We start from the raw sequence: 13,463 nt of genomic DNA on the forward strand, positions 1-13,463 counted from the left end.
CTCTTAATTGGTTGTCTTATTTCTCCTGGTGGATAGATGAGAATAGAAAGCATGCTGTTCATATCTAGGTCTTCTCCTTGGCAGTAATTTACTTATTTCTTGACTTAATTCTGTACTGCTCTCCATACTTTGTTTCCTTTTCTTCCTTTCAGCGATAAGTGTTTGGACCAGTTAAGTATTACTTTCTATTAATCTGTAGTTTTATTTATGACATGAACTTGTTACCACTGTAAAGTTGCTTTGGACCCCAAAGTGGGCCTTACGATCCTGGGTCTCTCTGTAAAGTGATACTTAATTCACTAGGTTGTAAAGCAATAAGTATTTACTATCTTTACTATCTTCACTGTCCTCTTCTGGAGTAGCTCCCTCTCCAGAAATAGTTAAATGTTTGCCTGTTTTCACCGTCTGTTTCACCTCTTCTCATGGACCTTCTCTTCTTCCCATCTCTTTTCCTCCTCTTCCCCCCTCTTTTCCTTCTCCTTCCCCCTCTTTTCCTCTTTCTCCTCTTTTCTTCCTCTTTCTTTCTGTTCTTCCCTCACACCTTCTCCTCTTTTACCTCCCTCCCACCCCTTTTATCTGTAGCTTTTAGGACAACTGGAAAACACAGGGCCTCCACCAGCCGACAAGGAAAAGATCACATCTCTTCCAACAGTGACAGTAACTCAGGAACAAGTTGGTAGGTCCATTTTCATATTTAGTCTGTCATCCCATTGACCTATGTTCAAAATTCCAGGACCTTCCTACACTAAGACTTCTGATGAAGCTATAGTCTTTGAAAATTCCTATCTGGCTAGTAGATATGGGGTGTTATGTGGGCAGTTGTTGTGTTCTTCTAGATGCTACCGGGAATAAAAGGTTACAGAGATATATTAAAACTCTTCTTTCTAAATACTTTTTTTGTGTGTGTGATGCCCCTTTTTAACATATATCTCTATCAAGTTTTTCTTTTGGCTTTATACAGGAAGCCAAAAGAGATGCACCTTTAATTAAATCTTAATTTACATAGGCTACAAAAAAAAATAGACTGGATTCTAATGAGTGGTACTTACTACTGGAAGCAAAATTTACCAAATTATTTATAGTGTAAGTATTGAAGGAATTTAGTAATAAGGGACTTTAGTTTGAATTGAGTGTTACTTTTGCCAGAAATTCGGATTTATAGTTAAAGAAAATTTAAAAACAGGATGGACTGTCTTAGATCATTCTGAATAAGGAAACGTATGGTCTAATTTAGAATATCAGCATAAAGTCAGGCATTGGTGGCTCATACCTGGAATCCTAGCTACTAAGGATGCTTAGACATGAGGATCGTGGTTCAAAGCCAGCCTTGGTGGGAAAGTGTGTGAGACTTTTTTTGTGGGGGAGGGTAGAATGGGGGAGGTAATGGGGTGGGTCGTGGGGCTTGAACTCTGGACCTGGGCACTGTCCCTGAGCTCTTCAGCTCAAGGCTACCGCCCTACTCCTGGAGCCACAACCCCATTAGAAAACCCCATTTTCTAGTAATTAGGAGATAAGTCTCACGATCTTTAGTGCTCGGGCTTACTTTGAACTGCGATCTTCAGATCTCAGCCTCTTGAGTAGCTAGGGTTACAGGTGTGAACCTGGCTTATGAGACTCTTACCTCCAATTAACCACCGAAAAACTGGAAGTGGTGCTGTGGCTCAAAGTGATAAAGTGCTAGCTTTGAAAAGCAAAGAAGCTCAAGGATAGCACCCAGGCCCTGAGTTCAAGCCCCATAACTAACAACAACAGAAATATCATAGAAGTGCTGTTTGAGTTAGGTATAGGACATGACCTTATTAGACCTGAAATCAAATTTGATTTGGGGATTTATGGAAGGTATGACTAGATAGTGTGGGACCTTATAGAGAACTTGAAACTGTAAGAGGATGCAGCTGAATGTTGTAAGTAGTCATTATGTTTTGTGGGTCCTGAAGTGAAGGAATCAGAGAAATTAAGTGGTCTTTAGGGACAGATTAGTGCAAAATGAATAGGTTAAATAGAATGGGAGTAGGGAGAGAGCAGACAGGGATTAAAGACACTTTCTCTAGTGAGGGTGGCAGGGCTGACAAGGGAAAGGGTAGATTTAGGACTTCATTTTATTATTTTTTTTGCCAGTTTTGGGCCTGAGCTCAGGGCCTAAGCACTGTCTTTGGGCTTTCCTCAAGGCAAGAGCTCTACCACTTGAGCCCCAGCACCACTTCCGGCTTTTTTCTATGTATGTGATACCGAGGAATCGAACCTGGGTCTTAGTGTATGCTAGGCAAGCACTCTACCACAAGGCCAAATTCCTAGAGTTCATTTTAAAAATTGGCTTTTGGTCTGGAAATGTGGGAGAAGCCCTGGGTTCTATTCCTCAATATCCCATAAACAGAAAAAACTGGAAGTGGCACTGTGGCTCAAGTGGAAGAGTTCTAGCCTTGAGCAAAAGCAGCTCAGGAATAGTGCCTGTGCCCAGGACTGGCAAAATAAAAAGTAAAAACAGGCTTTCATTGTAGATGAAATAATAAGATGCAGGAGGGAAAGGAACAAAGGTGATTGTAAGATTTCACAACTTCTACATATAAAGGTGACACTATCCACATTAGGAAATGTAAGGAGTGGGCACTGCTTTGAGTAAGGGATGCGGTGCTGTCTTAGTTCTTAGCTGCCAGCTGAGACATACTAAGAAGCTGATATCTGGGAAATTAACTGGTAGCCACCTATATAAGGTACATTTGAATTGTTAAAAGGTCTGAAATTAGGGATACTGCCTGGCAGGCTGTGACAACAGGCTTGGCATGAGAAGTTAATTGGAATTAGTGGGCACTAGTGGCTCATACCTGTAATCTTCACTACTCAGGAGACTGAGATCTGAGGATGAAGATTTGAAGCCAGCATCTGAGCAATTCATTTTTTTTTTTTTACCAGTCCTTGGCCTTGAACTCAGGGCCTGAGCACTGTCCTTGGGATTTCTCAAGGCTTGCACTCTACCACTGAAGCCACAGCACCATGTCCAGCCTTTTTCTATATATGTGGTACCGAGGGTCTTTATGCATGCTAGGCATGCACTTGACCACTAGGCCAAACTCCAGGCCCATGAGCAACTCTTATCTCCAGTTAACCAGCAAAAGAAGCCAGAAGTAGAGATGTGGCTCAGGTGGTAGAGTTCCAGCCTAGAATGAAAGACTAAAGGACAGGACCCAGGCCCTGAGTTTAGGCCCTAGCAAGTGTATGTGTGTTCATGTACCCATATAAACACACCAAGGGAAAAACGAGGTTGGAGTTAGGGAGAAGTAAAAATACAAGTAAAGGAGAGTGTAATGCTGCTATATACCTTCCCATCCGTTGGCTCAAGGAGAATATCCATAATTGCTGATACTCTTAACCACATTTGGTCATCTCTCAGTGTGCTGCTACAGTAGAATTTGTGACCATTTCCTTTTTGGAAAGGGAGCTTCCTGTTGCCTTATTTGGAAGCTTTAGCTACATTTGACCTATGCAATTCACTAGCACCAGCTTCTAACATAATGTCTGCAGAGGAATTGATGGCAGCCATGCTAAAAGAAGATGCATGATAAAGAGCAAGATAAAGTGGCTCGAGGTGTAGGCATTGGTGGCTGACACCTATAATCCTAGCTACTCAGGAGACTGAGATCTGGGGATTGTGGTTCAAAGCCAGCCTGGGCAGGAAAGTTGGTAAGACTCGTATCTGCAATTAACCAGCAGAAAGCCAGAAATGGAGCTGTGGCTCAAGTGGTAGAACACTATATTAGAGTGAAAGAACTCAGAGACAGTATCCAGGCCTGGAATTCAAGCCCTAGTACTAGTACTAAAAAAAGTTAGCTTTAGACACTGAATGGAAGATTGCTGAGATGAGATAAATTTATTCCTTGGTTATTTTACATAGCTTGCCTCTGTTACCTATTAGAAGGCTGTCACATAAATTGTTGCTTCTTGTCTGCCTCTGGCTTAATTTTTGTTTCTTGATGTACTTCTTGGGTTGGTAGACACATTGGGTTAGTTTTTCCTTCGTAGTTTTTCTTGTTTACTTTAAGAGGTGTTTCTTCTTTCCACAGAGATGGGCTTAGAATGTCCAGTATGCAAAGAAGACTACACAGCTGAGGAGGCAGTCCGGCAACTTCCCTGCAGTCACCTCTTCCACAGCAGCTGTATTGTGCCGTGGCTAGAACTGGTGAGATCCCTGTGGAGTCTCAGCTTCTCCTGGTGTGGGGCAAATAAAGGGAACATTGGCAGTTCATGAATGCTGCACAGATCAAAGTCTCCAAGTCCTTGGCTGTCTTCTATGACCATAACCCCATTTTGTTCTTGTTGCCAGTCCTGGGGCTTGAACTCAGGGCCTGGCCATTATCCTTGGGCTTTCTCAAGGCTAACCCTCTACCACTTGCATTGCAGCAACACTTCCTTTACTGCGTATGTGGTACCAAGGAATAGGACCTAGGATTTTATGCATGCTTGACAAGTACTCGGCCACACTCCCAACCCCACATCCCCATTTTGTTAGGTTACTATTCACTTTCCAACTTTTCCAACCAGGAGCAGGCTACTGTGACCTGCCACCTGTTCTTGTAAAAAGCAGCTGTACTGGAATATAGCTATGCTTGTTTATTTACAAATTGTGGCCGATTTTGTGCAGTGTGGCAGAGTTGAGTAGTTACAACAGAGTTAGTAAAATATTTACTGCATGTCCCTTAAAGAACGTTTGCAGTCCCTGTCCTAAGACCACGTGGGAAGGTGGCAGGTAGTCACTCTGAAGTCAGATTTTCTAGTTGTTTTGTTTGGTAGTATTGCTAGTTCATTGGCCTAGGATTCTATCAGTTCTTTAAAGCTCCATTTAAAACTCCAGTGTGAGGATGCTGGACATTTTTTTGACCTTCTAATTGTCAGTTCTTAACTTTGGATGTTCTAGCTTTTAGAGTCTCTTCTCTCTCCCCTCCCCCACTCCTGACTCTAACCCCAGCTCCTTTTGCTTTTGTTATTGTTCAGTCAGGTTCTGGTTTTCACCAGGCTGGCCTGGGCTAAGTGCTGCTGTTTTTGTTCCCCATGTAACTGAGAGGACAGATGGATGCCATTGTGACTAGTTTTCTTGTCTGTTTTTGGTTGAGATGGGGTCTTTAGAACTTTTTGCCCAGCCCCAATCTTCTTAATCTCAGCCTTCCATCTGATTACAGACATGAGCCTTTGTGCTCTCCTAGAGTGACCTTCTCAGGTCAGACTGTTCACATGGACTTTATGTCTTCCTGTTTCAGCATGACACGTGCCCCGTATGTAGGAAGAGCTTAAATGGTGAGGACTCTACTCGGCAAACCCAGAACTCTGAGGCCTCTGCAAGCAACAGATTTAGCAGTGACAGCCAGCTACATGACAGATGGACTTTCTGAAACTAAAGACCATACCTGAACCAGGGCTGTCTGTGGTAGTCTTATTACCATAGCTGTAAATTGTATCAAAACAAACATAGTAGATGGACTTAGGAATCACATAAGAAGCCCCAACCCATACTATGAATGCCATGAGTGTTTTCTTCTCTGAATTGAAAGTTAGTTCCTACAGATGGAATTGTATCTACAACCAAATGCCTCTTGTTCCTGAATTCAGAGTGATACTTTTATAAGTGTGACACAATTATGTTGGTTTGCTCCTGCCTGGATAGAATCAGTTCCTTACAGTCTAGTTAGGGTCCCTCTTGTGTGTCCTGTTGCCCAGTGATGGATGTTTCCAGCCCCTCCCCTCCATGAACGCATTTCACAGCAAATAGAGAGGAACCAGTGCCCTAGAGACCTACCGATATAAATCCCTTTGTCTTTGTCTTAATTGTACAAAAACAGCTTGACCACATTAGCAGTGAATGAGGTAAGATTAATTGGGAATCTGAGACTACCAAATTTATTTTGTCTTTGTCCTGTAAGAGCTCAAGAAAATTACAGTGGGATGGAAAAACTGGTCCACCATCACACACTTAGGTTTTCTCATTTTGCTTTTTAGGGACTATTTCAAAAGGAGCAGTTTCCTTAGAACCAGCATGACCTGTGCTAGGAAGCTTAGTGTTGGTGGGTGTATGATTCTGGTTCCTTTCTGACAATGAAACAGGCAGCATACGGACAGGGAAAGATGTTTGAAATCTTCAGTCCTGAGATTTTTTTTTTTAATGATGTCCAACTCATTGTTTACTGTCTTTTGTCTTAGGATTACTTCATTACTGCTTCTACAGCCAATTCAGTGTTTTGGGTAATTTATTTCTCTTTAGAAATTGGAATTTTGTGTTGTCTTAATTTTTAAAGCCCATTTTTCATCTCTGCAACTTTTCCTCTTGTGCTTGGTTCTGGCTGTGCTTGGAGTCAAGCTGATCAGTGTGACCACGCCCTAAATAACCAGGCCTGGGAAAGGTAGGCCTTGTGTTCTGAGCCTACCAGTGTCCATACAGATCCTCTTTACATGTTTAAAATTAAATAAATGAAGAATGTAAAGAATGTTGTTGGAACTTGAAAGTCTCAAAATGACACCATGGGGATGGCTGACATGCTGGCTGCTAGAAAAAGTGTTGAAGAGTCTGGATTACATCTGCCTACTGTTTTTGAGTGTTTCTCGTGGGTTTTTTTTGTTTGTTTTGGCTTTGTGCCAGTAGTGGGGGCTTGAACTCAGGGCCTCATACTCTCACTTGGCTTTTTTGCTCAAGGCTGGTGTTCTACCACTTGAGCCATACCTCCACTCCTTGTAGTTAATTGGAGATAATATTCTCATATCTTTTTCTGCCAGGGCTGGCTTTAAACCATGATTCTCAGCCTTCTGAATAGCTAAGGTTTACAAGTGCCTGGCTTTTTCTTGGTTCTTGGGGATCCTCATCCCCAAGGAGTTAAAGACATTTTTGTCTGTTCTTTGGCAGAGGATAAGGGAGTTGGGAAGGGAAGAAAAAAAAGTAGGAGAGTAGCCTGCATCTGTATGTAAAAGTGGCTAGAACATATGATTCATTTATAGCCCAGAAGGAATAAAAGAAACATCTTAATCAGTTTCATAATGCACTTCCATAGTGATTGTTTGTTTGGGGGAGATGATGTGCTTGTGTGATTAGCCTGTTAGAACGTAGCCTGGGATACACATTGGTGTAGCATGAGCTACACATTGATTTTCAATTGGGGGGGGAGGAAAGGTGAAATTTTATTGTAATTATTTGGCCACTGCTTAGAAAGGGGAAGGCTACGATGAAGTTCGAGCACTTGAAGTCTTCAAGGAGATTGATATTTTGGTCTGATAGTGTCCAAAGATGCCATAACAGGCAGCTTTGTTTTTCATTGTAACTCAAGAGCTAAAGCACTGGTTGTCAGATGTTTCAAAAGTATAGAGACAGTGCTCACAGGTATCTCCTCTTCCTCCTTCTCCTCCTTCCTTCCTTCCTTCCTTCCTTCCTTCCTTCCTTCCTTCCTTCCTTCCTTCCTTCCTTCCTTCCTTTTTCTTCTTCTTCTTCTTCTTCTTCTTCTTCTTCTTCTTCTTCTTCTTCTTCTTCTTTCTTCTTCTTTCTTCTTCTTCTTTCTTCTTCCTCCTCCTCCGCTTCCTCTTCCTCCTCCTCCTTCTTCTTCTTTTTGCCAGTCCTGGGCTTGAACTCAGGGCCTGAGCACTGTCCTTGGGCTTTCTCAAGGCTAGAGCTCTACCACTTGAGCCTCAGCACCACTTCCAGCCTTTGCTATGTATATAGTACTGAGGAATCAAGCCCAGGTCTTCCTGCATGCTAGGTAAGCACTCTACCTCTAGACCATTTTTTTACCCTTACCAATAGGGGATATAAGGCTCATTTTACTACTTCCCAGAATTTGAAGCCTAATGAATCCTATAAGACCTCAGTTCAAGGTTGGATTATGCTAAGGAGTTAAGTCAGAGAAGCAGAAGCAGTATGGTGTATGTGCAGATTATAAAACATCTAGTATAAGAAGTTAGCTCATGCAGTCGTTGGGGCGGAGATGTGCCAAGCTCTTCACTGGTCAGCTTACAGACCCTAGAGAGCAGTTGAAGTCTGAAGCTATGAGCATCAGGAGTGGCTGTGGTAAAAGTTCCCATCTGAAAGCCAGGTGTAAGGCCAGCCCAGGCAGAGAAGTTCATGAGATCCTTGCTCAGCCAGTAGCTGAGTGTGGTATCCACTACTGTGTGGGAAGCTGAGATTGGCAGGATCACTGCTCCCGCCTAGCTGGGACAGAAAGGTTGATGGGAAGTCTCTCTCAGTGGAAGAAAGCTGGGCCTGGTAGCACATACCTATTATCCCAACTGAGTTGGGTTGGGAAGCTTAAAACAGGCAGATCAAGGAAGTGAGACTGTATCTTTAAAATAAGGCAAAACAGGGCTCTAAGTGTGCTTTAGTGGTAGAGCTGCCTAATGGGCACGAGTCCTTGAGTTTAAACTTTACTGTGCCCCTGGCTGGGGTGGGGGGGGGGGGAAGAGGTATTTTTTTCTTCAGAGTTCCCATTAACTAGTTCTCCGAAGTGTTAAGAAATCTGAGACTCTAGAATGACATTTTGTCCCTGCTGCCACAGCTCCTTGACTCTTTTGTTATAACAATGTTTTAATTTATGAGATGAAATAATTATTTTAGGCTGGAAGTTTGGCCTGGTGATAGAGTGCTTGCCTAGCATGCATGAAGACCCAAGTGGTACTGTGGCTCAAGTGGTAGATCTCTAGCCTTGAGAAAACCCAAGGACAGTGCTCAGGCCCTGAGTTCAAGCTCCAGGACTGCCCAAAAAATTTTTTTAGGTCAAGGATATAGAAATGGCTATGAATTAAATAAGCTTTCTGAGCTCAATATTACGTTTTATCAACATTTACTGCAAGTGCTTCTCACAGCTTTTTTGAGCCCAACTCTGCTCCTGAAGGTAAAGGAAGAATTTTGAGGAGGAATTTGTTTTCTAACTCTACAAGTCTTGTCTTGGATTAGGAAAGTGTTTCACAGTTATGGCTTTGTGTGACACATACATGAATGTGTCACGAGTGCTATCAGGACATTGTATATATTACTCACAAGCAGCTCCAGATACTGGGGGAAGAAAGAACACGTTCCCAGCGCTGTCTCATTTGCATACCTTTAGGCTCTGTCTTCCCCTTTACAGGACATAACTGCCTTGCACAGGTGCTATTTATATGATCGTTAGCAGTGAAACTAACCTAAAGTAAACACTTCATCATTTGTGTGTGTGTGTGTGTGTGTGTGTGTGTGTGTGTGTGTGTGTGTGTGTGTGTGTGTGTGTGTGTGTGTGTGTGTGTGTGTGTGTGTGCGCGCGTGCTGGGGATCAGGTCCAGGATGAGTACATAAGCAACCGCTGACCACTGAGCTACAGTAACCTTAAAAGACTTTCTTTTTTTTTTTTTTTTTTGGTGCTGATACTGAGGCTTGAACTCAGGGCTTTGCACTCTTGTTTTGGCTTTTTCACTCAGGACTGATGCTCTACCACTTGACCCACCACTCCACTTCTGGATTTTTGCTGACTAATTGCAGATAAGTGTTAAGGACTTTCCTGCTCAGGCTGACTTTGAACCATGATCTAGATCTCACCCTCTTGAATAGTTAGAATTACTAGTATAAGCCACAAGTTCCTGACTCAAAAAAAACTCCCCCCCCCCTCTCTCTCTCTCATGTGGGTAGATGAATGGATAGATTCTCACTTTTTTTTTCCCCCCAGTGCTGGGGCTTGAACTCAGGGCCTAAACACTGTCCTTGGGCTTTTTCTCAAGGCTAGTGCTCTGCCACTTGAACCACAGCACCACTCCTGGCTTTTCTGTGTATGTGATACCAAGGAATCGGACTGAGGTCTTCATGCATGCTAGACAAGCACTCTACCTCTAGGCCAAACTTCTGTTTTTTTCGGAGTAGTTTATTGGAGATAGGAGTCTCATGAAGGGGCCAGGAGTTTGGCCTAGTGGTAGAGTGCTTGCCTAGCATGCACGAAGACCTGGATTCAATTCCTCGGTACCACATACATAGAAAAACAAAGCCTGAACTGGTGCTGAGGCCCAAGTGGTAGAGCTCTAGCCTTGAGAAAGTCCAAGGACAGTGCTCAGGCCCTGAGCTCAATCTCAGGACTGACAAAAAAAAGTCTCACGGAATTTTCTACCTGGGCTGGTTTTGAACTATGCTTACGTGAGCCTCCTGAGTAGCTGGGGTTACAAATGTGAGACCAGTACCCAGCCCCAAAACACTTCTTGATAAAAGTTGTTGAAGCCAGGCACCAGTGTCTCACACTTACAATCCTAGCTACTCAAGAGGCTGAGGCCAGGAAGATTGTGGTTCAAAGTTAGCAGACTCCTTTAATTGACAATAAAAAGCTATAAGCAAGACAGCTCAAGAACAGTGCCAGGCCTTGACTGAGTTCAAACACCAGTACTTGTAAAAAGGGGGGGGAAGGGGGGATGATCAGATGGTAGGGGTAGGTTTCATTTGCTCTGATTTCAATAATCCATTTTTCTTTTTAGACTCATGAAAATCTACATCTGGTTGAAATAAAGATGTAACCTCCAGTTACAAATATATGCACATTTGTAAGATATATTGTTTATTCAGACATCTTAATGAGCATACAGCTTCCTTGTAAGTAACTTCATGATTTACAGAGATTGAAAACCTATGGTTGTAGCCAGGTACCAATGGCTCATGCCTGGCTCTACTCAGGAGATCTGTGGACCATTGTTCAAAGCCAGCTCAGGTGAAAAAGTCTTGCCTTGTCTTTATCAAAACTGAAAGTAGATCTGTGGCTCAAGTGGTAGTGCTAGGCTTGAGCTTTAGCTCAGGGACAGCACCCAGGCCCTAAGTTCAAACTCAGAGGATTGGCATGCGCATGCGCACACAAACGCACATGCACAAAACCTTATGGTTGTGAATGTCTTATACAGATTGGGATTTAGATGTGTGTATAGAACACAAGTTATTTGGGCTGGAAGTTTGGGGTTTGATTCCTCGGTACCACATACATAGAAGAAAAAAGCCAGAAGTGGTGCTGAAGCTCAAGTGGTAGAGCTCTACCCTTGAGAAAGTCCAAGGACAGTGCTCAGGCCCTGAGCTCAAGCCCAGGACTGGCAAAAAAAAAAAAAACAAAACACTAGTTATTCATGCATGGAAGTGTGTGTGTGTGTGTGTGTGTGTTTTGGTACTGGAGCTTGAACTGGGCCTGGGCACACTGTCCCTTAGCTTTTTCAGTCAAAGCTGGTACCTGAGCCTTAGCTCTACTTCTGGCTTTTTGGTGCTTCATTGGAGATTATAGTCATGGACTTTTCTGCTGGTGCTGGTTTTGAACTGCGATTCTCAGTTCTCAGCCTCCTAAGTGGCTAGGACGACAGATGTGAGCCACTGACACTCAGCACTATAGGTTTCTAAAAATTCATTTGTACTGGGCACTAGTGTCTGCTTAAAAACCACTGGTTAAAAATCTGAGACTTTTATCTCCATCTAACCATCAAAAGGTGGAAGTGGAGGAGTAAATCTGAGGATCTGACTGCCTGGACTGGCATGGAATCAAGATCTTCAGATCTCAGCCTGTCCTGAATAGTTAGGAGGACAAGCATGAGCACTGGCACCTGGTGAACATGTCTTTAAATAGAGACAAAAATGACCAAAGAGATTGGCAAGTCCTTAGCCAGGCTGGGCTATTGTGTGCACAAGTCTCCCTGTCCAGCCGTCCGTACAAATGCCACTGAAACCAAGATCTGTCTTTGTCAGTAAGCCTGCCTCTTTCTCTTCTACTTGTCTTCACTTATTTCACCTTTTTCCTTTAGAATGATGAATAAAAAAATCCCCCAACCCCCACAAAAAATTAATATTCTTGTTTTATTTGACTTATTGTATTTGTGTTGCTGGGAGGAAGGAAAAGCAGAAAGCACATGCTTACCCTGTATTTGGTAAGTATACACCAGCCACTTGTGTGACTGTCTCCTTTATTGGTGCAGTGTCTCCTAGGAGCTTGAACTGATGTAAAGAAGTCTTATTTTTGGAAAGAGAAGACTCTCTTGGAATCCCTTTTTTTTTTGTCATGAGGCTGACACATTTTTTGCCCAAAGCTAGCGCTCTACCACTTGAAAACTTATGGTTTTTCTGTGGTTAATTGGAGATAAGAGTCTCATGGACTGCCCTTCCTGGAGTGACTACCACCTGCAATCTGAGTAACTAGGATTGCAGGTATGAGCCACCAGTGCCTAGCTGGAATTCCTTTTCTTCTCCACAAACAGTGGCTATGTGAGTAGGACTAGAGGAAAAGTCAAGCCCTAGAGTAAAGCTGATTCTGCGCTGTGGCCGCTAGGGGCCGCTGCGTCCCGCCTCAGTGACCCTTCCTAGGGCACAAGGTAGGGTCCTGGCCCACCTGTTCGGGAAGCCGAAGTGAAGATGATCACCAGGTTGGGTCTTATGGCCTCTAGAACTCAGCCTGTACTTAGAGCTGAAACTGGCTCACACCAGCAGGGAGAAGGAGGCTGTTGGGGGTCATGCTGGGGAGTCTCTTAGACCCTGGGATTCAAATATAACTCCCTTCCATCCTGGGTCTGTTAGTTAAGCTTACAAACCTTAGATTCTTGTGTGTGCATGTGTTTGTGCGCGTGTGCACTCCAGTAACTAGTGCTTGAACACTCAGGACCTTGCACTTTTGCTTAGCTTTTTCTGCCCAATGCTAGTTGGTGCTCTAACTAATTAGCCACAGCTCCATTTCTGGATTTTTGTTTAATTGCCTGCCCGTGATGGTTTCACACCAGATGCCCAGATCTTGGCCTTCCTGAGTAGGATTGCAGGTGTGAGTGTGGGTCCCTTGCTGGATCACCGTTTTTTCTTTTTGTCAGCCTGGGTGCTGTCCCTGAGCTCCCAGCTCAAGGCTACCGCCCTACCCCTTGAACCACAGCACCACTTCCAGTTTTCTGGTGGTTAATTGGAGATAAAAGTCTCACGGACTTCAGTGCCCAGGCTGGCTTTGAACTGTGATCTTCAGATCACTGCACCTGGCTTAGATCATCTTAATCTTAGCTCTAGTGGACTGTGGATGGGTCTGGAGAAGCAAAGAGAGCCTATTGTCAATAAGAAAGTAACAAGGAACCAAAGAAGAATACACAAAGCAAAGCCTATGTGCCTCTGATAACAAAATATTTATAGAAATGAGCTCTAGGAAATGGAAATGAGAGGTTTTTTTCTTTGTTGCTATTTTTTTTCTTTTCATTTTGTATTGTTTGTTCATCTATATGTCTTTGGGAAAGTAAGAGAGTACACAGAAATGGGAAGGACAAAGAGTGAATAAATACATTAGTAGTTCTTAGTAGAGGAATTGCAGCATACAACTTGTGGGGAAGAGCAAGGAGGGGATGACATTATCCAAAAGAAATTACTTAGCTATGTGTTGGTGGCTCACACCTATAATCCTAGCTACTCATGGAGCTGAGATCTGAGGATCGAGGTTCAAAGCCAGCCTGGGGCATTAAAGTCTGAGACTTTTTTTTTTTTTCCAGTCTTGGGCTTG

At 43.3% G+C, this 13,463-nt stretch overlaps 1 protein-coding gene across 1 annotated transcript in view; it reads left to right on the top strand.

Moving 5' to 3' along the window:
• The window catches only part of Rnf115 (ring finger protein 115), a 35,375-nt gene extending 28,905 nt beyond the window's left edge, over positions 1–6,470 (top strand). The window contains exons 7-9 of the mRNA XM_090334155.1: positions 583–676; positions 4,059–4,174; positions 5,250–6,470. Of these exons, the coding sequence (XP_090190281.1) occupies positions 583–676; positions 4,059–4,174; positions 5,250–5,381 (342 nt within the window). The 3' untranslated portion in view covers positions 5,382–6,470. The remainder of the gene's footprint in view (positions 1–582; positions 677–4,058; positions 4,175–5,249) is intronic.
• The last annotated feature ends 6,993 nt before the right edge of the window (positions 6,471–13,463 follow it).

Source organism: Megascapheus bottae, chromosome 6, assembly GCF_031878675.1.
Source record: "Megascapheus bottae isolate mThoBot1 chromosome 6, mThoBot2.hap1, whole genome shotgun sequence".
Taxonomy (NCBI): domain Eukaryota; kingdom Metazoa; phylum Chordata; class Mammalia; order Rodentia; family Geomyidae; genus Megascapheus; species Megascapheus bottae.